Here is a 22,803-nt window from a genome sequence, read left to right on the forward strand (position 1 = left end):
CCGAAGCCCAAGGAAACTATCCACCAATGATGGCCCACAAGCAAAAGAGGAGAGTGAGAAAAGGAAAGGGGGGAGGTGTGTAAGGTTTTGGTCCATACAGAGAATATGGACAGGATTGGAGGGACAGAGATGAGGCGTGTTTGGATGGGAGTTGCAAAAGAAGAGGAAGAAGAGAAAAAAAGGAAGAGGTGTTTGGTGTTGACATTATTAACCCCAAATGCTTCCAAACCAAACGCTGCTGCCGGTGGGGGCCTTTGAACATACAAAGAAAGAAAAGCTGGTCTATTCAAAGAGAAGTTTTAAACGACAGTGACAGCAGAACAGATGCAGATACAGATACAGATGCTGCCGCTCATCTGCTCTTCTACGTACGTACGTACGTACGTACCATTGCTACATTGCTGCTGCTACTCACTCTCTCACTACTAGTCACCCCCCCTTCCCCTCCCCCTCTTTAATTCATCTCTTCCACCTCCACACAGCTGAGCTGCCCTTTCTTTTTAATCAATTCCCAAACAAAGATCCAACCATTCATCGGACACTGTTATTCGTTTTTATTTTTGAGGTCAAATAAAAATAAAAATAAATTGTATTAACATACAACACAATAATACAATTGGGTGGAAAAACTTAATAAATCCAATCCGAATCCATCGTACACAAAATTTTAACAGTCAAGTAACTCTCACACGCAGGTAAATAAGATTAATAATGAGCACGATTTACGATATATTATCTAATACATATCAACATATAATTTCTTATAATAAAAAAAAAAAAATAACGAGCAAGCGAAAAAATCTATCCGTAAATACGAGGCAGTAAAGGGGCAGTTCCGTCAATTGGGTGTGAAGAGGACGCCATCTGTCGTCACGTGACTTGGCCTCACCCCCACGCACGGAATGCTTTTGTCTCCTTCCTTCCGAATCCCGGGGACAAAACCGACAAAAACATGAGAACGCGGGGGCGAAAGTGGAAATACACCAAAGTTGAGGGCCCCACAAAAAATTACCCACAACCGTTATCCTTTCGGCCGCTTACTTTTGTCGCCTCCTCCGTCTGCTCTCCACTCCGCGGCCCCGTCTTCTTTAGCGCATCGCCATACATCCCTGCTATCCTGCGCCGCTCGCCTTATCCTTCACCCCCCACCTTTTCCTCTTCTTCAAACAGCTCCCTCCTTCATAGAAAAATACCCAAAATCTTTTAAGGAGACAAATATGACTCCAAGATTGGGTTAGAAGTCGAGCTCTTGATGGGTGATCTCGGAGAGGGGAGGGAAAAGAAGAGGGTTTTGTTCTGTTCAGAGATGTGATCTGATGCGAAGAGGGAAGCTCTGAAGAGAGATCTTGGTGAAATTTAGGGTTTAGTAGTTGACATCTTCTTCGTGTTCTTCAAGGGCCAGTGTCATGGCTGGTGGTAATGAAGTTGACATCAGTGAGTCCAGGGTACCCATTTTCTTTCCGATTAGAAGGGTGTTCCATTTCACCTTTCTTTTCTTTCAAGTATGCTGATTGATGAATATATGAGTATGTTTTTGTTTGATTGATCCAAATATGGGTTTTGACTGATATGAAGATTGAGGAGGGTTTCTTTGTACATTAATTTTTGTTCTCATCTTGCTTGCTTGATTTTTGGCTGGTTAGATTAGGCTTTCCTTTCCCTTTCTTTTTTGGGTTCCTCTGGCTTCATCTATATTGGGTAAGTGTACTGGGCATATGATTTCTTATTCCTAATAAGTCAAGGCTGTGCTGTTTTTGCTTGTTTAGGAGCCGCTATGATGGAACTTTTTGTAGGATTTGATGCTTTTGAGATGGGTTGCAGGTTAGCCTGCTTGTTTTTGAGTTTTAATGTGTTCTGCTATGTTGTGGAAATTATTGGTAGAGATCCTTGGTTTTTGTAGGATTTGAATCCATTTTCTCATTTTTGAACCTGATTGCTTGTTGTCGATTCAAGTTTGGCATATAAAACTGCCCTTTTAATAGGATCTGCTAAGCTGTACCTATGAATGGAGGATTTACTATATATGGTCTTGAATTATGATATCTGAATTGTCCCTTTGGTTTTATGCATAGATGGTGGTTCCTCTGAATACATGGGTCCTCATCTCCAATTTCAAGCTGGCATACACTCTTCTCCGTCGTCCAGATGGCACTTTCAATCGCCATTTGGCGGAGTTCCTTGACCGCAAAGTGCCTGCCAATGCGAATCCAGTTGATGGGGTGTTCTCTTTCGATGTTATTATTGACCGTGAGACCAGCCTCCTTAGTCGAGTCTATCGCTTGGCTGATGCTGAAGGTCTCCCTAGTATTGGTGAGCTTGAGAAGCCCTTGACATCTGATGTTGTTCCTGTCATTATATTCTTTCATGGTGGAAGCTTTGCTCATTCCTCTTCAAATAGTGCTATATATGACACCCTTTGTCGCCGGCTGGTGGGCATCTGTAAGGCTGTTGTGGTATCAGTGAATTATAGGCGATCTCCTGAAAACCGTTACCCGTGTGCTTATGATGATGGCTGGGCTGTTCTTAGGTGGGTTAATTCAAGGCATTGGCTTCAAAGTCCAAAAGATTCCAAAGTTCATATATACTTGGCCGGAGATAGCTCTGGTGGTAATATTGTCCATAATGTTGCTTTAAAAGCTGTAGAATCAGGCATTGAAGTACTGGGGAACATACTTCTCAACCCAATGTTTGGTGGGCAGAAGAGAACTGAGTCAGAGAAGCGGCTAGATGGGAAATATTTTGTCACCATTCAAGACAGAGACTGGTATTGGAGAGCATTTCTTCCTGACGGAGAAGACAGGGACCATCCAGCATGCAATCCATTTGGTCCCAAGGGCACGAGCCTTGAGGGAATCAAGTTCCCCAAAAGTCTTCTTGTTGTAGCCGGTTTAGATCTTATTCAAGATTGGCAATTGGCCTATGAAGAAGGGCTAAAGAAGCATGGACAAAAGGTGAACCTTCTATATTTGGAGCGGGCAACGATTGGGTTCTACTTGTTGCCGAACAATGACCACTTCTACACTGTTATGGACGAGATCAGTAATTTTGTTAATTCTTAACTGTTAATACACTTAGCTTACTGACAAGCAGCAATGGGTAAAAGCTTGACATTTTGCCACAGAATGATCTTCTTTTGAAGGGCTTGTTTGCAGTTTGTAAGATTGTCTAGTAGTACTGCCATTTAGTCTTTAGTTGGTTGTGTTATTGCTTTTGCACTGTGCTGGGTCTGGTTCATCTCCGGTCAGATGGACTGGTTTGGTTGTTGGTTGTTTCTTGAAGAAGTCAAGTGGTTCAGCATCTAGCTGGACATCAAAGTCCCGCTTACATTGACGACTTGGGCGTTTACTCCTCAAGTGATGTGGTCTGGTGTAAGTACTTGGCAGGCGAGGGGAGCCTTCTAACTCAGTTCAGCAGATCCGCCAATCTGAAAACTATCCTTTCCCGACTGCTTGCAACAGAGGAAAGTAACACAAAAGTGTGCAACAACAGTGTTCGGTGGCGATCAACCTGGGCTTGGTGCTATCTAACGTTATATAGCTAATTCTGTGACGTGGATGGAAAACATCCATTGTACTATAAACATATATGATGATGTTTATACTTATGTTCTAGCATTATGTAAAGTTTGTTGATCTAAGATCCGCTTCTTTTTCCTGTTCTTATCCTCGCTTCAATTTTCGTTGGTTGACAGTTTTGAAACTATGGCAGGCCTTTCCAATGGCTTGGGCTAGTGCACACTGAAATGGTATCAAATTGTCTCTTAGCCCCACTAAGAACATGGCTACAGCCATTTCACTGCTTCTCATCTTTTACCTGGATAGCATAGCTTCTGCCTGTTGTTAGATTCACCGTGTCAATGGGAACAGGAGCTGCAACTTACAAATGCAGAACCAATTATGGTGGTGGGTTCAGAAAGAGGGTGAATAGAATAGTAATGGGAGATCAATCTATATTATCATGGAGTCCAGCTGTAAGGTGAGCGACAAAGGCTTTAATTTAAGGATATAGCATTTATGGATGTTGAAGCTGGATGGCCTATTTTTGGCAGTGGATTTAGGAATATGGAACCTGATGTCAAGGTTGATGCTAAAAGCAGATTGTCCTCGGTACAATTTTTTCCCACTAGTGGGAAAGCAAAGCATTGTTGTTGATGGAAAAGTGGTGAAATTGCCTGTTTTGTGCTAGCAAGCGAAGCCCAAAAGAACTTGGGGCGCAAGTCCTCAACTTTCTCGAGAAAGTTGCAGAAGAGAGGAATTGTCCAAATTTGCCATGAATGATTGATTGGGGGGAAATCCAAATCATGCTTGTTTTGTCATTGGAATGCCTGTTGTAGAAGTTGGCTTGTTTTGGAAGATGGCCAACCACATTTAGGGGCAGTGATTGAAGAAGATTTGGATGCGTTGAAGAGGGACCACAAAAGAAGAGAGAGAGCCAATCCTCATCCTCATGGTGTTCGGAGCTGGTGGGAAAAAAGGCTTTCAAAATGGGGGCAGAGAAGAGAAGGGTGTATTAATTGATTGAATTGGCAAGCAACAGCTAAGATGGGGAAAAAGACATGCTAGCTGTTTTGTTCATCTTACTGTTTGTCTCCTTGTTAGCTGGTCTTTGTCAACCAGTCCACTGGCAAATTTGGGTGAGTAAAATAAATTCATACTGTTCCCAGTTTTAAAGATGAGAGAGTTAATGGCACTGCTTGCTTGGATGGCTCCTACTCCAAGCAGGATGTCTTAAATGTCTTATTAGATGATGTGTTAATTTTTGTCCAAATAAAAATTAGTACTCTGTATCTTTGACTCTTTTATATTTCTTTATTTATTTTAACTTAAAAAAAGGAAGAGATCGAACTAAAGTCACCGTTTGGCATTGATACAAAATAAAATGTTCATTCTAAAAAAAGTAAATTTTATTTTTACACAGATCTGACATGTTATTTCGATCAAACAAACATTTTCATTTACTTAAAAATACAATCAAACTGTCCCATGACAGGGCCACCAACCAGACACTAAATTTTCTTTTCTATTTGAATAATAATGTACTTGAAGACATGATGTGCAAGTCCTTAGTCCTTACCATCCAACCTTAGCTGGACACAAAAAAAAAAAAAAAAAAGAAAGAAAGAAAGAAAGGAAAACCTTAGCTTGACTAGAATATTAGTATTGGTTGGGTCTGGGCCTCGTTAGCCTTGGGCTCATGTGATCTATTCGGATTTGGGATGAGAATTTGGAGTACAATTTCAATTTTTAGCCCTATCTTTTAGACAATTATATAGTTTTATTTAAAAGTTAACAGACTTAAAACTATTCAGATTTGAAGTGCATAATATAATGAAACACAAACGAACTGGCCAAATCAAGGATTTAGGGCTTCTTGCAAGCTGACTATACTATATGCAACTGGGTCTGGCTTCGTCGCTGCTACCTGCACCGGCCATTCCCAGGGCAGAGTGCTTCTTATCCTTTTTAAGTTTCTCGGAGGCTTTCCTGAACTCCAAACAGTTCATAACTGAGAATAATAGTCAAACAGTCCACTTCGCATGATAAGTTGGGAAGCGGCTACTGCACTACTTTTGTAAAATGAATTTTACTCACTTCTTGCAGATGAACCCTGTAGAGGAGAATGCAAGCACCAGCTCGGCTATATCACTGGTTCTGCATCTCGTTCTAAAGAGAATTCATCACTCAAGATGAAGAAAGTGAACATAGTTTGAAGAGTCCGCAAGAACTATTTGAAGCACAAGAGAACAATCCCGGATCTGAGAATAGTAATCAGATAGGGTACCTTCACAAGGAAAGTTGGGAAGTGGGGGCTACCTTCACAACTTCTGCGGGAGTTTCTCGGATACTTTCTTGGGCTCCAAACAGTTCATGAGTGATGATACCAATCAAGTAGGTCCCTTCACAGGAAAAGTTGAGAATTGGCCTCTACCTTCAGAATTATCAAAAAGACTGCACTTTGTTGTGGATAAATCGTGGAGAAGAGAATGCAAGCTCGGCTGTTAAATCTTCTTCTTAAGAGAATTCAACACCCAGGAGAGAGTAAATGAACATAATTTGAACTAGAGGAACAAACCACAAGATTAACAGGAAATCTCTTATTACAACACAAGAGGAAGCTGGGGAACTTTGTATTGCTCCTTACATTGAAACCAAGTCAGAAAAAGAAAAAAAAACTTCCTGTGAGCAGTGATTTCAACAACTAAGCAGTGCCCTCTTGCGCAGAACAAAGCTACGAAAGATGTGCATTTGGGCACCATCTTGTTTCCTGGAAAAAAAAAACTTGTAGTTACTCCAAGAATTACTAGTTAGATACTTAACGCGCCCGAGCAACATATGCAACAGAAGCTGCAGCAAAAACTGTCAAAACCGAGGACACCAAGGTCCAGAAGTTCTTTCCCTTGCGCGCTTCCGCTACCGAGCCATGCAGAAGCTCAAGTTGCCGCTTCATATCTTCAACCTTAGCCTGTTTGTTCTTGAAAGCCTTCTTGATTGCTTCCAACTCTGCCACATATGGTTTAACCAATTCTCCAACCTTCTGTGTAGATACATTGTCTTCCTTAACACCATTCTGGTCTCCAGATAGACGAACCATCAATGCAGTCGTTTTCCTCAACATGTTCAGCAAGAACTCCAAGTTAGTATCTGCTAGTTCCATATTAGCCTGCATTTCATCGGCTTCCTTTCTCGCCAAAGACAGCCGATTCTCCAATGTGGCAATTTCATTTGCCAACAGCACGCCCCGGCCTTCTAACCCTTTCTTGACTTCAAATTCATTTTGAATTTCAGCCTTCAACGATGCTATCGCCTTATTGTTTTCTTCGATGTTCTTCTCCAAGGCCAAAATTTTCTCCCTCAAAATTTTAGAATTCTTCTTCTCCACATCAAATCCCCTTCTGGCCTCATCTCTCTCAACAGTAACTTGATTGGTTTCATCTTTATACTTGATCATTTCAAATTGCAGCATCCCATTTTTCTCGGTTTGCTCCCTGCAATGATCTTCCAAACATAATTTCTCATACTTAGCTATATTCAACTCCCTCTGAATTTGAACAATTTCACCTTCGCGTCGGGCTTTCACCTCTTCGATTTCAGTTTTCTTTCTGACTGTCTCATTCATTTTCTGCTTCTGTACCTCCAGTTCCTTCAGGGCCTCATCCAACTCTCTCTTAACCACACTGTTCTCTTCAACCAAGATCCCAAAGCTCGTTTCTTGATCCTTATTCTTTTCCAACAAAGCATCAATCTCCATGCCCAGCTTCTTTTCCTTCTCTACACCTTCAACACACCTCTTTTCCAAATCCACAACTTTCAAGTGCAACATCCGCTCCTCCTCTAGCAAACCCTTCAACTTATCATTTTGCACCGCCAGCATACTTTCCAACTCGTTCTTTTCCATCACCGCAACATTTCTTTCCTTCTCAATCCCCTCCTTCTCTCTCCCCAATCCCTCAATCTCTATCTTCAATGTTTCAATCACCCTGTTGGAATCCACTAAGCTTCTCGCAATAGAATCCTTCTCCCTTGTCAAGTATTCCATACTTTTTTCGCTTTCTCCCTTTTCCTCCACTAAACCACTGTATCCCATCTTCAGTTTTTGAAGCTCTTCTTCAATCTCTTTCCCTCTCTTATCTGCTTCAACGAGTTTGACCCTCAACTCATTGGACTCCTCAACCTGAGCCCTAATTCCAGCACACAGGACATCCCTCTCTTGACGCAGCTGATCGGAGCCCTCTCTTTCATTGCCAATCTCAATAAAAAGTGCGCTCACCTTTTGTTCCAGCAACTCAATAACAGACTCTTTCTCTCTCCTAATCTTTTCAGTCTCGCTTTTCTCCCTCAGAACCCCTTTCATTTCACTCTCCAGACTCCTAAAGTTACCTTCAATCTCCATTTTCGCCGTCCAAAACTCATCTCTCTCCTTTTGAATCACCTTCGCCTGTTGACTAACATGCTCAGCAACAAACAAAGAAACCAAATCCCTCTCCAACTCCAGCTGCGCCGTAAGGTCGTGCAGCTGGGTAAACTCGGCCTGCAATCTCCCCTTCTCCGATTCCGACAGAGACAATGCCGACTCCAGAGACTCTTTCGAGCGAACGAGCGAGTCCACCAGTTGGCGGCGGTCAGCAGCGTCCTTGATAAGCCTGTTATTGAGCGCCTTCAAAGTTTCAAGCTTCTTGGAAGCATCGTCGTCCATGGAGGAAAGGGGTTGGTTATCAGTTTGGGGGGGCTTGTCTTGGCGAGAGGGCTTCTTTTTAGCCATGGATGGAGTGATGCGTCTGGCTGAGAAAGCCTCCACTTGTGGTTCCTGGAGCAGAGAGATGAGATGGAAGACGAGAGGCCAAGGGTTTTTCTAGGGTTTCCCTTATTATGGGTGAGAAATGAGAATATATATTATATATACTGCGATAGTGTGAGATTATTTATGGCAGATTTATATTAGGGTTTAAGGATTAGACGGAGAGAGCGTTTAGGGTTTCGAAAAGTTCGTTTGGGGCTTAGGACTAATAATAAATATATTTTATTATTTATTTTTAATATTAATTTATCACTTGTTTAATTAATTAATAAGGTTATTTAGATTTTTAAAAAATATATAATAATCGTATTTAACTTTAAAAAATCATTTATAAATAAATGTAAAAATAACTCTTTATTTCTCTAACCGTGAGTCTGTGACCCTGAGGCTGCGGGAGGAGATAGAGCGGTTGAGGTTGAGGGGGCGGTGAAGATATCTCCTCTCCTCCTCCTTCCAATTCAAATTTATGGGCACAAAAGTCGAGGAATTTTTTAAATCTCGAGAATTGATTAATTTTTTTATATTTAAAATTGGGATAATAATGTTAATATATTCTTATATATTTAATCAATTAATAACAATATTTATTTGCAGCAGAGCACATCATTAACATTACTTTTTTAACTAATTTGATCTCAGTCAGGTCAGCCAAACGGATGGAAAGTTAGTTGGGCCACGTGGATGATTTTTTTCCCAACGGCAGCATAGCATTCGATCAGTCGGAATCGGAATTCCATTGAGCCAGGCCTAAACGATGACGTTTCAGTGAAACTGAGTTTTCACCGAATCAACTCAGCTTGTTAATTTAATTCACAACAAGTGATGCAGTAGCAGTAGTAGTATACATACACGAAGCAACTTTTATTTGAACTACTATAGCAAAGTTTGGAAACAAAAATATTATAGAATTATGAAGGTGACATTCAACTAAATCTTACAATAATATTTTATGCAACAAAAAAAAAAAACATTAGTATAAAGCATATACTAAAATTATATATAAACTTATAAGAATAAAATAGTACATTATTTGATACATTTTTTTTGTTTTTTATTTTTTAGTAAAAAATCACAAAGAGGAACTTGAAGTCTCCCCAACCCCAAGAACACCTAGGGCTAACCCCAAGAACACCTAGGGCTAGGGGGGGACAGATTTGGTATTGGTTGGTTAGTGGTGGGTAGCAACTAGAGATGGCAAATGGGCCGGGCCGGGCCAAATCGGCCCGCTTAAAAACAGGCCAACAGATTGCTAGTCCTAGTCTGGCCCTACACAGGCCCGCGAGCCAAACGGGCCAAATGGGGCGAGGGCAAGACAGAGGGCGAGAGCGAGGGACGTGGGCGAGGGCGAGACGAGGGCGACGGAGACGGCGAGCGAGGGTGAGAGCGAGAGCGAGGGGTGAGGGCAAGACAGAGGGCGAGGGCGAGACGAGGGTGAGGGCAAGGGCGAGGCTGAAGGAGGGGTTTGTGGCCGATTAGCGAGCCAAACGGGCTAGCCCGACCTGCCACCATTTGGCTTGCCGAGCCAAGCGGGTCGGGCGAAATCGGCCCGACCTTAAATGGGCCAACAAAATGCTAGCCCTAGCCCAGTCTCGGGTCGAGCCCATTTTGCCATCTTTAGTAGCAACTAGCAAGGTCGTGGAGGACTTGTTGGTTCTATCAACAGGGGTTGTGGTTGGCGTTGAATGATGCTATATATATATATATATATGCCACATTGCTATTTGTTACGTGTATCGCTACATATTACATAGATTGGTAAATTAATTCTTTTTAAGGGTAGTATTAATTAATTAATTATTGTTTTGAGGGTCGCTGTATATTTTATTTTTAATTTTTAATTTTAATTTTATTAATTGATGATAAATATATCATGTTGAAACATTTAATCAACTAATAAAATTCTTTACAAACTAAAAATAAGATATAATGAATGTATATTTACTATAAATAAGATATATTTATTGTTACTTAATTATTATTTTAAAGACAATAATTAACATTACTTTTTCTCAAAAATTCTTAAAATGTACTAAATTCGTCAAATTTATGGAAAATGCTATACTCATGAACAACTTTGATAAATATCGTTTATAAATTAATGTGACACACATAAATTTATAATAATTCTATTTAAAATTTATAATAGTTCACCGTGAAGAGTATATTTATTATTAATTTTAGATATAATTATTATGAATTTGTGTGTCCTACTTCAATTTGTGAGTAGTGTATTTTTTCAAATGTGTAATTCTGGACAATTACCCCTTTTATAGTTTTATTTTTAACTAAAAATTCTCCACGATATAATTTTCCAACCAAAAATAAATAAATTTACATGCCCAAAAAATAAAATGACGATCATGTCCAATGATTTTTTTCAATAATTATACACAATTGTATTATTACAAGTTAATAAAAAAATACTAAACTTGTCTATAAGTTGAGGAAAATGACCCTAATTAATGATTTGAGAGCAATAAAAAGGAAAAAAATTGAAAAATATAATCACTAATCTTATTCGGTTTCTAAAGCCAAATAAAATTTTAATTTATGTTTAATAAATACAAAACTAATCCGTCTATAATCTAAGTAAAATTTAATTTATTTTTGAGTCACAAAAGCAAAATAATTTTCAAATAATTGAATTTTTAATTAAATTTTCTTATCTTTTTCTCAATCAATAGGATTTTTTAATTGAATTATAAAATATATAAATTTTGAATTTTCTTATTCATTTTCTCAAACAATATAATTTTTAATTAAATTTTCAAACACTATATTTGTACTTGTAATTTCAAAGTTAGAAATTACTGTGCTTCTTAACAACACAACAACCGTGAGAGGCTTATGTTTTAATTGAAAAATTAAATATACTAAGTTGTAAATTTTGAAAGGACTTAAGAAATTTTAAGATTAAAAGATGCAATAAAATGAATATACATTAATAATTTCCCAAATTAGCTAATAAAATGTGGCCAGTAATCATAAATATGGCCCCTCACGTAATTAACCAAAGCATGAAAGAGAAATTAATTAATGCCTTTCCAACTCTCCATTAATTTCAAGCCATCCATGTTATTAAGGTAATATATTATTCATTATTATTTTTAGAGTGGCGTGTAGTAAATTTATTTTATTTCATTTTATTTTTTTAAAAATATATATAATTATTTAAAATTTAAATATACTATAATAATTACTCTTATTATTATTAGCAAATGGTACGTGGTTACGTATTTATTCTTTTATGTAAAATAAGAAATACATAATAATAATAATACTAATAATAATAATAATAATAATAATGTCTTGGGTTATTATTTGTAAATATTTTAATATATATAAATAAATTGAGACATCTCATCTCTACAGTTAGATGCCACACACACACACACACACACACACAGAGCCTAGTCTCTAGCCTTCAATTTCATCAACGCATCTGTCGTCGTCAGCCTCCTCTCTCTGTCTCTATCTCTTAGCACTCAACGCCAACTCATCATCGCTTAAATGTTTGATGCATTCCCGATATATATGAAATCTCTCTCTCTCTCTCTCTGTTTCTATGTCTGTTTTCATCATTACTTGGACAAAAATTTCAAACATGGTGAGAATTCTTCGCCTGCAGGTGGTGGTGGTGGTGGTTCTAATTACAGTCGTAGCCGATTTGAAGCAGCGTCGTCCAGTGGATGCTGCTACTGCTAGGCCTCGACGGATTCTCATGGACACCGATGCCAATATGGACGACGTCTTCGCGCTATTTTATGTTCTCAAGCAAAACAGATCAGAATTTGACTTGCAGGTCTCGCCTTATATATATAACTCTTGTGTTATCGTTCGGATATGGAAGCAATACAATTTCTTGGAAATTGCTTTTTTTTTCTGGAGACGATGAAAATTGCACAACAATTGACAGTGTTTTCGCAATTTCTTTTTGGTGCCTTTCAAAACATGAAAGCAAAAATGACGTTGATTGCGCGATGCTTGTGCGCGTGTCGTGTGTGATAGGCGATAACGATAAGTGTGAATGGATGGAGTGATGGCGGCCATGCCGTCGACCACCTGTACGACATTCTGTTTATGATGGACCGCGACGATGTTCCGGTTGGAGTTGGAGGCGAATGTGGCATCACGCCGAACGGTAGCTTCACCGGCCCCGAGGTCGGCGGTTATCTTCCCCTCATCGACCAGGTAATTTAATCAATAATCGAAATGGAGTGAAGAATGCAAGTATAGTGAAAACTTTCTAAATCAGAACTTGACTGTGATTGACTCAAAGATTAAAAAGGCGTGAAAATGATGCAATGCAGGGGATTTCAACAGTGGGCGGGTGTAGATACAGGCAAGCTATCCCGGTGGGATCGAAGGGTCGTTTGGATGTCGATACCAACCTGGGCTTACGCAAAGGATTTCTTCCTCAGGTTTGGTTCCAGACGTATTTTGGATTTTATTTTTCATCTCCCGCTAATTTTCTTGTTGGTTGGAATTTTGGAGCAGAAATGGCATTGTTCTTTATTGCTCTTTTTTGGGTAATTTCAGTTTTCACTTAACTACAATTTTGTAATCCAGACCCCAAAGATCCTGAAGACAACTGTTCAACTGTTTGAGAACTGTATTAAGAGAGATTCCATTTCTAAATGCCTTAGCTTTAGAACATAATTAAATGTTATTTAGTATTTACTAGTTTCAAAACACATTCAAATATATGCAGTAAACAGATAAAACAAAGAAAACGGAAAAACACCTCTTGCTTGGTTTGAACTATGGATTCCAACTCCAGAGGGGCATGCATGTTTGCTTCTTTTCTTTTCATCCCATCTCGTGTTTGGTTTAGACTGGTGTTTGTTTCCACAAATTAGGGCAGCAGGAAGTATTCTCCGCTTCAGCAGCTCTCTGCACAGCAAGTGATGATTGATGCCATTTCAGCTGGTCCTATCGTGGTGTTTCTTCTGGGATCCCACACAAATCTTGCCATTTTTCTGATGAACAACCCTCTTTTAAAGAAGAACATTGAGCATATTTATGTCATGGGTGGTGCTGTTAGGCCAAATTGTCCAAATACTGCTAACAACTACTCCAGATCAGAGCAGTGCCATCCCCCTGGCAGTCTGTTTCCGGATAACAGTAATCCGTATGCTGAGTTCAATATCTTTGAAGACCCTTTTGCTGCATATATGGTAATCAAAGTTGTTTTTAGATGATCATTATCGGTATGGATTATTCCATAATTTTCTTTTTTGCAGGTAATTCATTCTGGGATTCCAGTTACCCTCATTCCACTGGATGCTACGAATACAATCCCTGTGAGCAAGGACTTCTTGAAAGCACTTGAACAAAATCAGAATACATATGAAGCACAATACTGCTTCAAGTCCTTAAAGTTGGCTCATGATACATGGTACAATGACCGGTTTCATGAGGTATTGTAGCATCTGATTCCTACCATGTAGAGATGTTAGAATGCAGAAGCCTATATACTATTTCTTATTTTAGCCTAAAATCCTATGATGTGTTTGCTTTCTCAAGGTTATCTAGTGAAAAATGAATGTTGCCTTCATGCAGACCTACTTCATGTGGGACTATTTTATGGTTGGAGTAGCAATATCGACAATGCAGAACTCCAACGGTAATCTTGGAGAAAATGAATTCTCTCAGATGGAATATATGAACATCACTGTAGTTACTTCAAATAAACCTTATGGAATATCAGATGGGTCAAATCCATTCTTTTGCAGCCAAGCGTTCACTGAATTCCATTTGCAAAAGAATGGGGTGCACAGTGGTCATGTGCAGACAGGAATGCTCGACCCGTTCTGCCTTGTCCATAATGGAAAAGGCAGATGTGAGGTATTATCTATGAACACTACTTCCAAAAAAAAAAAAAAAGAACAAATTTCCAAAACTTAATACTTAAAAATAGATGTGTTTTTACTTCCACAAGGCGCTAATTAGCTACTGCACAAAAATTCACCTAAAGTTTTGAGACACTTCTAGCGGGTTATCTAGAAGGGCATGAAATTGTTTTGAAATTAAATACCATAGAGAGCTATGTCGTTCATATAGCATGAGTTAGGACATAGCTAATAATAGTAAGTTGTCCACAGCTCAACTAGAAGATCTTGGTAACTGAATCAACTTCTGGTAACAGGACGGTTACACAAAAGAGGTAACTGGTCCAGAAGCTGTGCAGGTTCGTGTTGCAACAAAAGCCAAGCAAGATTCCAGTGTCGACGGTTTGCTGAACATAACATTTTATAGAAGCTTCTTAAGTGTAAGATCTTCTCGAAGTTCTACTTTTAGCATATGCTTTCTTTAATATATGGAAAAAAGAAATAGCATTCTAAAAAGAAAAAAAAAAAGAAAAAAGAGGAGCTAGGCTGATAGGCAAACAACTGGTGTGGGAGATATTGAAGTTGCAACTATCACTTAATATGACAACTCTCAAGTATTTTTGTCAATGCAGGTTATTAATAGTCCTGAGCAATCTGGGAGGTTTAGTATTGCCACACAATTTCCTTACTACGAGGAAGTCATGTTTCGACCAGATTTTGGAACAAGAAAATTGGGAAGACCCGTAATCTTTGATATGGATATGAGTCCTGGGGACTTCTTAGCTCTTTTTTATCTCTTAAAATTACCTGTAGAAGTTATTGATCTAAAGGTAGAGCAGCAATCTCTTTGTTTTTTTAAGAGTTGTCATAAATGTACTAAAACTGTTGACCTTTCCATAATGCTTAAACTTTTGTAGTGTTTCCGTTTTGAGCAACAAAGTTTCTGATAAATATTTCAATGTTTTACCAGGGGATATTGGTAACTCCAACAGGCTGGGCAAATGCTGCAACAATAAACATTATATATGATGTTCTGCATATGATGGGCCGTGATGACATTCCGGTTGGCTTGGGAGATGCGTTTGCGATTGGTGAAACAAACCCATTTTTCCCTGCCATTGGAGGCTGCAAGTATAGCCAGGCAATCCCTTATGGCAGTGGTGGCTTCTTAGATTCTGATACACTGTATGGTTTTGCTCGTTACTTGCCTCGTAGTCCTCGGAGGTAACATATTTAGTCTCGGTGAACCTAAAAGTGAATTTGGTATTCAAAATAGTGTTGTCTTTTGTCTTATAAATCTCTTTGTTATTATGATGAGTTACTGGTTCAGGTACACAGCAGAGAACTCTGTAAAATTTGGGGCTCCACGAGATACTGATCATCCTGAACTTAGGCAACCGTTATCATTAGAAGTTTGGAGGGCTATCACAGAATCAATGAAACCAGGGTACAAGATTAATATATTGACCAACGGCCCCTTGACTACTTTAGCCAAAATCATCCAACAGAATGGAAGCTCCATGATTCAGGTCAGTTTGTTTTTATCTTAGTTGCAGTTATTGTAATATTCAGACATTGCATTATTCTTGGTGGGAAATGGGAAAATTGAATGTGTTTATTATTAAGGTGTTAGCGCGAATGACAAGGGTGTTGATATGGTTAAAAAATATTTCAAATTTGAGTCCTCTCATAAATGATTTTTCTTTGCTCCTTGTATTTTGATTGGTTTTCTAATCATAAATGAGTTTAACAATCAAGCCTATAACGCTATTAAGAAATTTTCAAAAACAAGTTTTATCAGTGGTGGCGTGTATTGACATAAAGGGGCGTTGGATATTCCAAGTCTCTCACTAGCCTGTGTTTAATTGTGAGATTCTCTCTCTCTCTCTCTCTCTCTCTCTCTCTCACACACACACACACACACACACACACATTATATACAGATTTGTTAAAATCATACTACCACGAGTTTACTTAATACCACCAGATTATTAACTACATCTGCTGTGACAGGATGTGTACATAGTTGGGGGACACATTCGCCGTGACAGTAAGGATAAAGGCAATATTTTCACAGTTCCAGGAAACAAGTATGGAGAGTTCAACATGTTTCTTGATCCTTCAGCTACAAAGACGGTATTCAACTCAGAATTGGACATCAAGCTTGTCCCTCTAGACATTCAAAGGAGAGTTAGTTCTTTCAGAAAGATTCTTGAAAAGCTACAGCTCACTAATAAGACTCCAGAAGCTGCGTTTGCTTCCCATCTTCTCTCAAGGCTATGGCACTTGCAACAGAAGCATCACAGATACCATCACATGGTAAAAGTTATAAGCATGAAATGTCTTTAACTCTGCCATGAATTTCACATGTAGACAAGTTTTTATCTGCAATAACTCATTTCTCTCAATGCTAAAATTTCACAGGATATGTTCTTAGGAGAAGTCATTGGTGCGGTGGTCTTCGCTCAGAATCACTCCCTTCTGAACCAAACATTTCAATCCGAATCGCTCAAGCTCCAAGCTTCTGGTGAGATTTCAAGAGTTGGACAGATCGGTATAGACAGAAGAAGAGGCAAATCAGCCAAAATATTGAAAAGCATTGATAGCGTAAAGTATTACGAGCACTTTGCCAGTGTGTTGGGTGACCACAAACAGCCTACTTTGATAGGAAGCTTCGATGAACAGAAAAGAATATGGGGTAGACCGCATAATGATCCTGTGTAAGTCAACATGCTTTTAATGCGAGGGCATAGGTCTGTAACCCGTGCTTTCTATGGAAATATAGAACAAAAGAAAGCGATAATGAAGGATGCTTTGCCTTTCTCCTACTGTGAACCATGATAGAATAACTGCTATGAAAGATTATAGTAAAAAAATCTCTGCAATGTTTCAGATTAGGTTGAGTTTGCATATGCAATCACGACACGCAGGAATTGAATAGATATCCAGTAATTGGCGATGGAGTTCGTACGAGTTAGACTGAGGGACCAAGTAATGATATTATTTTGCCCTGTCTCACTTTTGTGAGTACACATTTTCTATTTGCGCGTTGTTTCCACTTGGGTCATTAATTGTTGTCAAAAAATGGCAACAGAAACAATCCGCCAGCGCCAAGCAAGCCTTGTTCCTCCTGCGCTTCCTCAAATTTGGGAAACAAACAAATGAGAAGAAAAAGGAAACAGAATATTATCGAAGGGGCACTCTGGATCCGAGTATTCCATTGGCACATTCATTTCCAAAGGAATAGTCATCACACACAAGTGTGTCTTTGTTGTACATGAGTGCCGAGGCCAACTGTAACATTGGCCTGTTCGTCTGTCTGAATGCAAGAAGTATTCTTTTCTACCTTTTCACGACCTTAGTGGTTGTATGTTCCCACCCTGAACAAGTACAAAGGACTAATGATTTGATTTCCCTAATCACAAAGTTCAACACTTGGATTACTCCATTGGTCATCATCCCCTTGCAATTTTTCTGTTTTAAGTACAAGAACGATTGTAAGTACACTCATTGAAAAGTTGATTGACGATTTCAAGAACCCAAAGCAATCTCCTTATGTCGACTCATATCTTTCAGATACTTTGTTGAGTTGTATTCTGCTGCATCCAAGAGTTCTTCTGAGAATGTTCGTTGGAGGAAGCGCTTTTGACTGCCCGGTGAACACTTTGCATTATAATGTTCACCCCTTAGAAGATTTACAACCTGCAACCAGCAAAAGAACAAACTAAAACTACGACTCATTTTGCTTCAGGCTTTTATGGTTTCCACCTGTGACTTGGACATAGCCAGTTTAGGAACGTTAAAGCACCAAAAGGCAAAATCTATACAACAAGTTCAGGAACGTTACAATTGGGAAAGCAGAAAATGGCTATCGGTCAAATACCTCTGTGTGAGCCCAATTTAACTGTGAAATAAAAATGAAAAGTAGAGATGCAGTCCTTGTAAAAAAAAAACTACTTACCTGACTCATTCGAGGTCGTAGTGATGGAGTTTGATCTATGCACATAGAGGCCGTCAAGATGACACAATCCATCTCTTTGGCATCATAATTATGATGAAGAGAAGGATCAACAAGTTTCTTGACACAATTGCCATCGAGCAAAGGCTTTGCCTAAAAGTAAATTCAAACTATTAGCTAAATAACTGACATGAGAAGGCCAGGGATGGCATGATCCAAATTATAGAAGCAAACGTACCCAAAGGACAAGGCTTTTCTTTGTCTCATCCAAAGCTTCACGTCCCGTAATGAGCTCTAAAAGTAGAACTCCAAAAGAAAATACATCAGTTTTCTCATCCACTATGCCATGAGCAAAGTATTCTGGAGCAAAATATCTGCGATGACAAACGTAAAAAATTACAAAAGTGCTTCTAATTGCCATAAAGTGAAGGCATAGCCAAAAACAAAAATTGCCATGAAGTGAAGGGTTTTGGAATTACATACCCAAATGTACCTTCAAATTTCGGCACATTATGGTGTGTCCATTCTTTTGGCAACCATTTTGCAAGCCCAAAATCACATATCTGGATTGAAATTGGACATCGGTTAGGTAGCATACCATGGTCGATCTAACCTTATCTTCTAGTCAGATTGGTTTTCTGTTAATATCCAATGCAAAGAGATGCCCCTTTGATTGATTTGGAAGTTCATAATGCAGCATATCCAGCTGGAAAGAAATTTAAGAGCTGTTCACCTTGTTCATGAATTTAAAAATTTGTTATCTTATTGGCTCTATAAACAATCTCTAATCCATATTTGACTTTAAAACTTCCAAACTTCTCATTAATGGCTGTTGTATTCAGATTTTCTTTTTGTGTTCATGTTTCATTGTCAAAATAGGGGACATATGCAATATAAATTTTGAAAATCGACTGCCGGAAAGTCACAGTTTGACTGCCGGATATGGCCATTCTATGCTTTGAAAGCTCAAAGATACCTGAGGTTCAAAATCCTCTGTAAGCAGAATATTGTCAGCCTTGATATCTCTGTGAATAATTCGCCTTGGGCAGTTCTCATGAAGATAAAGCAGGCCTTTGGCAGTCCCTACGATGATCTTGTACCTAACAGCCCAATTCAGCTTTTCCCTGGATCCTGGGAAAATGGAAAATCCATTCATTGACAAGCAAGGAAAATAAGGAAACCGAACACATGACAAGCCCATCAACCAAAAATCAATAATAGCAGAAAAAAGAGAGGTGAAGAAAGATATACTAACCGCGAAGAAGCGATCCTAAACTCCCGAGAGGTGATAATTCAAGAACAAGATGTATTCCACCTTCAACTCCAAACCCAATCAACTTAGCAGTATTAGGATGATTTACGTGTGCTATGGTGCCGATTTCGGATAAAAAGCTCGTTATCTGCTCCTCAGGAGGTCCTTTGTTCAGCCGCTTAATTGCTACAAGCTGTCCGTCTGGAAACCGGCCCTTGTAAACATCAGCATAACCACCGCTTCCAATCAAATTCTCTACAAGAAGCAACACCATTAACTCCAAATCGAAGATTAATTCTATAGTTCACATCACCATAATACATAATTAGCAACGAATGAAGTTGGTAAGTTTGTCATTGAGATTCTACCACAATTACTGCAAAAATTAGAGGTTCACCACAGATTCAAATATCTGGAACAGACACACGGACCTTGTCTAAAGTTTTTCGTTGCAGTTCGGAGCTCAGACAGGGTGAAGTTCTTCCAGGAAGACTTGAAATAACAGAAATTTGCATTGATGTTCTCTCTTGCATTTCTGCTCTTTGATCTTGATGTTCGTGGCACTGAAAAGGGAGGAAAAGAAGGCAACCGCTTTATGGGGCCTTTCTTCCAGAGCTTGACGAATCCACGCCAGCGAGGGTGTGGCCGTGAATCTGAATCACAGAATTTGGGCTCTGAGGAGGAGGAGTTGGCTTCACGAGGACCAGCTTCAGTGTCCAAGCCTCTTATGCACGCTTCTAAGACTCCCCTAGGGGAGGAGATGTCTTCTTTCTCCTTTTCAATCTCAAAGCATCTCAGATCTACAACGGAAAAAAAACAGTGAAGGGACCATGCATTGCCCATGCAAATGGGAAAGGACCGTGATTCTTGGGCTGAGTCAGACCGAGAATTTCGGGCCCACCGGCCCTTGATCTTACTCAAGTCTGACCAATAATCATTATCCCCATCACAACCGGGGGCAGAAGGAGAGGAACACATTACCTTGAGCAGAAGCAAAAGAATTGAACCTGCGGCGTAGCATTCTGTGGCCTACTGGAACAGGGGCTGTCTTCCGGATGTCTGGTCTTCTTCAGCAAATTACGAGGATTCACAGCATTCTTCCTGCATAAGCAAGCAATTCGGATGTATGTGACAAGAACCCAAAATAGCCAGAGCCCAGAGCCAGAAACAGAACATTGGCTGAGCCCATCATGCCCACATATAAGAATGTGCAACCTTGTGATGAGAAATGGATAGTAAACAAGGCATATGAAATATCAAAGTATCTCGCCCACTCCAATGTAAGATAATCACGGCAATAAAGGATTTCTAAAAGATGAAATATGAACTCGCTCCAAGAATAAGAATCACCATAACAAACACAGTAATTAATTGTATATATAGGCAGAAAACCTTAGAATGGAGGACGTGGCTAGAAGAAATCTCCCCCGCATCACCAGCATTAAATGCACCAAACAGAGAAATTCCCAGAAGCAAAAAAGGCCAAGAAAGAAACAGGAAAGTGAAGAAGATAAAAATGAAGAAGAAGAAGAAGAAAACCCATACCTGCAGACCGGGGGGAAAGTGAAGGAAGAGGCAAAAGCTTGTTTGTTTGATGCCTGTTCTTCCCAGGAGGCGACAAACCCGCAAGATTGTTGATGCCTAAAGGACGTTAATGCATTACAAATATCTAACTTTTTTCGTTCAGCATTGGGAAAAATTTTCTCGGCTGTAGTGAAGAAAGTCTCTCTCTCTCTCTCTCTCTCTCTGCGTGGAAAGGTTTCTCCTTCTGTTTTCTCTCCTATTTGCTGTGTAAATTCTTGAGGTTGAGAGGGTTGGTTCCGTTTGCTATTGCTCTGAGCGGTGCTTTCAATGCAATGAAAACCCAACACACAACCAAAAGCCTCCTATTTCTGCTCTCTGCCGCTGACATCCCATGCAGAGGCAGAGGCAGAGGCAGAGGCAGAGAGAGAGAGAGAGAGAGACTATGCTTGTTGAAGTTTCAACGTTATTATTAAAATAAAACCAACGGAAACTTTAGGGATAGTTTTTGGTACAATGCCAAGTTTGCGGGCAATTTGGGTACCCCCTGCTCTGCTCCCCGTCTTTCAAGAACATCCCATTCTTTCTATGTTACGTCGTATTATTATTTTTACACCATAGCTTCCAAGTTTTGGTACCCAAAGAACGCTGTTTGCCCCTTTTGTAATTTGTTGGCGGACTTCAGATTTGTATCTTCTAATCAATACATATTTACTCATTTGCTTTGTTTATTATAATAATATTTGTGCTTTATACATATTAATTATTATATACAAGAAATGTATCAATCAAGATTGGTTGTTAAGTCTTGAACGATGAGATTGCACAAAAGCCATAATCTCAAAATTAGTTGCTAAGTAATGAATCCACTCTCATCCAATTCTTTGATATTTAAGATTTAACTTTACCAAATAAAAGATTCACACTTAATAAAAATCCTAATCTAAAAATTTATTTTTTTTATAATTTAAGATGAAATCAATAAAAATTTTATTTAAATTAAATGAAGGCGAATATCATACTCAATGGACACAATAACTATGTAAATTACCCAACAAATGCAACTATTACAAAACTTATATAAGTACATCTATACATATGTGTGAATGTGCACTCACCCTCTAATGTTTTCCAATAAATTATGGGTAACTCATGAATGATTGAAATGTCTAAAAGTTATTAAAGAGACATCCATCATTTTCAACACCTCTAGTCACAATTAAATTTTTATAATTATCAAATAATATGTAAAATTTTTAAAATTTTAAATTTAAAATAAATTAAATAAAAACAAAAACTAAAAAAATCCTATTTATATCAGAGTGAAAATTTCATTTTCAACCTTCCTAACTCTAAAGTAGCATGGGGAGGGCATCCCAAGTAGCATAGGGTGAATGGATGATGATAATAAGTGAGAAGAACAAGAAAAGATAATTTTCTTCTTTAATTGTGTAATAATAATCATGTACTGCATTAGGTAGCTGCATGTTGCTTGCGGTCATTCACAAAGCAACAGCCATGCAATTTTTAGACTGCTCAATTATTATTTTAATTTATTCGTCGAGGTGACATATTATTTTGAATAATTCTTAATAAAGATTTTTTTTATGAATAATTTTAGAATCCTTATGATATCAATATACATACTGTCTCTCCAACAGGCACAGGTTAACAACTCTGAACATCTTATTTTTACACTACATTTTAAGATATAGATACTTAAAAAGAATATTATATAAGTCTCTTTATTCACACAACTATAATATGTTACCATGAAAAATTTGACGTGATTTTTTCTTTCTTAAGAAAAATAATGTATATAATATAATAGATTACCAAACGTGATTCAAAATTTATTTAAAAATAATAATATAAATATATGTACATGAATATAAAATAAAGTATGCATGTTGCTTGGAAATGATAATATGGGACATAATCTAATG

General features: G+C 38.6%; 4 protein-coding genes across 12 annotated transcripts; 2 read left to right on the plus strand and 2 right to left on the minus strand.

Annotated features, from left to right (window-relative positions):
- The first annotated feature begins 1,077 nt into the window (after nucleotides 1-1,077).
- LOC127804286 (gibberellin receptor GID1C) lies at nucleotides 1,078-3,660 on the plus strand. Of its 2 annotated transcripts, none has more exons than XM_052341134.1 (2): nucleotides 1,078-1,445; nucleotides 2,073-3,660. In XM_052341134.1, exons 1-2 carry the CDS (start codon nucleotides 1,407-1,409, stop codon nucleotides 3,057-3,059), a joined length of 1,026 nt encoding a protein of 341 aa, XP_052197094.1. In that variant the 5' UTR covers nucleotides 1,078-1,406; the 3' UTR covers nucleotides 3,060-3,660. The 2 variants fall into 2 exon arrangements, with proteins under 2 accessions (XP_052197094.1, XP_052197102.1); XM_052341142.1 differs by having other exon boundaries at nucleotides 1,078-1,434.
- A 2,408-nt stretch (nucleotides 3,661-6,068) lies between these two features.
- On the minus strand, nucleotides 6,069-8,372 carry LOC127804280 (uncharacterized). The gene has a single exon (XM_052341121.1). It carries the CDS (start codon nucleotides 8,257-8,259, stop codon nucleotides 6,313-6,315), a length of 1,947 nt encoding a protein of 648 aa, XP_052197081.1. The 5' UTR covers nucleotides 8,260-8,372; the 3' UTR covers nucleotides 6,069-6,312.
- A 3,311-nt stretch (nucleotides 8,373-11,683) lies between these two features.
- On the plus strand, nucleotides 11,684-17,023 carry LOC127790821 (nucleoside hydrolase 3-like). Of its 6 annotated transcripts, XM_052320529.1 has the most exons (13): nucleotides 11,684-11,807; nucleotides 11,924-12,097; nucleotides 12,304-12,486; nucleotides 12,606-12,716; nucleotides 13,155-13,472; nucleotides 13,539-13,715; nucleotides 13,858-14,142; nucleotides 14,444-14,566; nucleotides 14,759-14,956; nucleotides 15,097-15,350; nucleotides 15,457-15,655; nucleotides 16,140-16,445; nucleotides 16,551-17,023. In XM_052320529.1, the coding sequence occupies exons 2-13, from the start codon at nucleotides 12,017-12,019 to the stop codon at nucleotides 16,848-16,850; spliced, it is 2,535 nt and encodes an 844-aa protein (XP_052176489.1). In that variant the 5' UTR covers nucleotides 11,684-11,807; nucleotides 11,924-12,016; the 3' UTR covers nucleotides 16,851-17,023. The 6 variants fall into 6 exon arrangements, with proteins under 6 accessions (XP_052176489.1, XP_052176498.1, XP_052176481.1 ...); XM_052320538.1 differs by lacking the exon at nucleotides 11,684-11,807 and having other exon boundaries at nucleotides 11,814-12,097; nucleotides 12,254-12,486; XM_052320521.1 differs by lacking the exon at nucleotides 11,684-11,807 and having other exon boundaries at nucleotides 11,814-12,097.
- A 423-nt stretch (nucleotides 17,024-17,446) lies between these two features.
- LOC127790849 (receptor-like cytosolic serine/threonine-protein kinase RBK2) lies at nucleotides 17,447-22,558 on the minus strand. Of its 3 annotated transcripts, none has more exons than XM_052320589.1 (9): nucleotides 20,882-22,558; nucleotides 20,318-20,437; nucleotides 19,768-20,136; nucleotides 19,340-19,591; nucleotides 19,061-19,215; nucleotides 18,578-18,647; nucleotides 18,323-18,378; nucleotides 18,088-18,237; nucleotides 17,447-17,828 (listed from the first exon to the last, which is right to left on the minus strand). In XM_052320589.1, exons 2-9 carry the CDS (start codon nucleotides 20,355-20,357, stop codon nucleotides 17,658-17,660), a joined length of 1,263 nt encoding a protein of 420 aa, XP_052176549.1. In that variant the 5' UTR covers nucleotides 20,358-20,437; nucleotides 20,882-22,558; the 3' UTR covers nucleotides 17,447-17,657. The 3 variants fall into 3 exon arrangements, with proteins under 3 accessions (XP_052176549.1, XP_052176534.1, XP_052176541.1); XM_052320574.1 differs by having other exon boundaries at nucleotides 18,323-18,458; nucleotides 18,568-18,647; nucleotides 20,882-22,556; XM_052320581.1 differs by lacking the exon at nucleotides 20,882-22,558 and adding an exon at nucleotides 20,729-20,875 and having other exon boundaries at nucleotides 18,323-18,458; nucleotides 18,568-18,647.
- Nucleotides 22,559-22,803: the final 245 nt, after the last annotated feature.

This window comes from Diospyros lotus, chromosome 1 (assembly GCF_014633365.1).
Source record: "Diospyros lotus cultivar Yz01 chromosome 1, ASM1463336v1, whole genome shotgun sequence".
Lineage (NCBI taxonomy): Eukaryota > Viridiplantae > Streptophyta > Magnoliopsida > Ericales > Ebenaceae > Diospyros > Diospyros lotus.

Excerpts from the sequence above, each read along its gene's own strand:
- LOC127804286 (XM_052341134.1), top strand. The coding sequence starts at position 1,407 with ATGGCTGGTGGTAATGAAGTTGACATCAGTGAGTCCAGG. Across the intron at positions 1,446-2,072 it reads TTGACATCAGTGAGTCCAGG|ATGGTGGTTCCTCTGAATAC; the intron begins GTACCCATTTTC and ends TTTTATGCATAG.
- LOC127804280 (XM_052341121.1), bottom strand. The coding sequence starts at position 8,259 with ATGGCTAAAAAGAAGCCCTCTCGCCAAGACAAGCCCCCCCAAACTGAT.
- LOC127790821 (XM_052320521.1), top strand. The coding sequence starts at position 11,861 with ATGTCTGTTTTCATCATTACTTGGACAAAAATTTCAAACATGGTGAGA. Across the intron at positions 12,098-12,303 it reads GATCAGAATTTGACTTGCAG|GCGATAACGATAAGTGTGAA; the intron begins GTCTCGCCTTAT and ends CGTGTGTGATAG. Across the intron at positions 15,656-16,139 it reads ATGGAAGCTCCATGATTCAG|GATGTGTACATAGTTGGGGG; the intron begins GTCAGTTTGTTT and ends CTGCTGTGACAG.
- LOC127790849 (XM_052320574.1), bottom strand. The coding sequence starts at position 20,357 with ATGCTACGCCGCAGGTTCAATTCTTTTGCTTCTGCTCAAG. Across the intron at positions 19,592-19,767 it reads AACGAAAAACTTTAGACAAG|AGAATTTGATTGGAAGCGGT; the intron begins GTCCGTGTGTCT and ends TGCTTCTTGTAG. Across the intron at positions 18,648-19,060 it reads CAGAGGATTTTGAACCTCAG|ATATGTGATTTTGGGCTTGC; the intron begins GTATCTTTGAGC and ends ATTTCAATCCAG.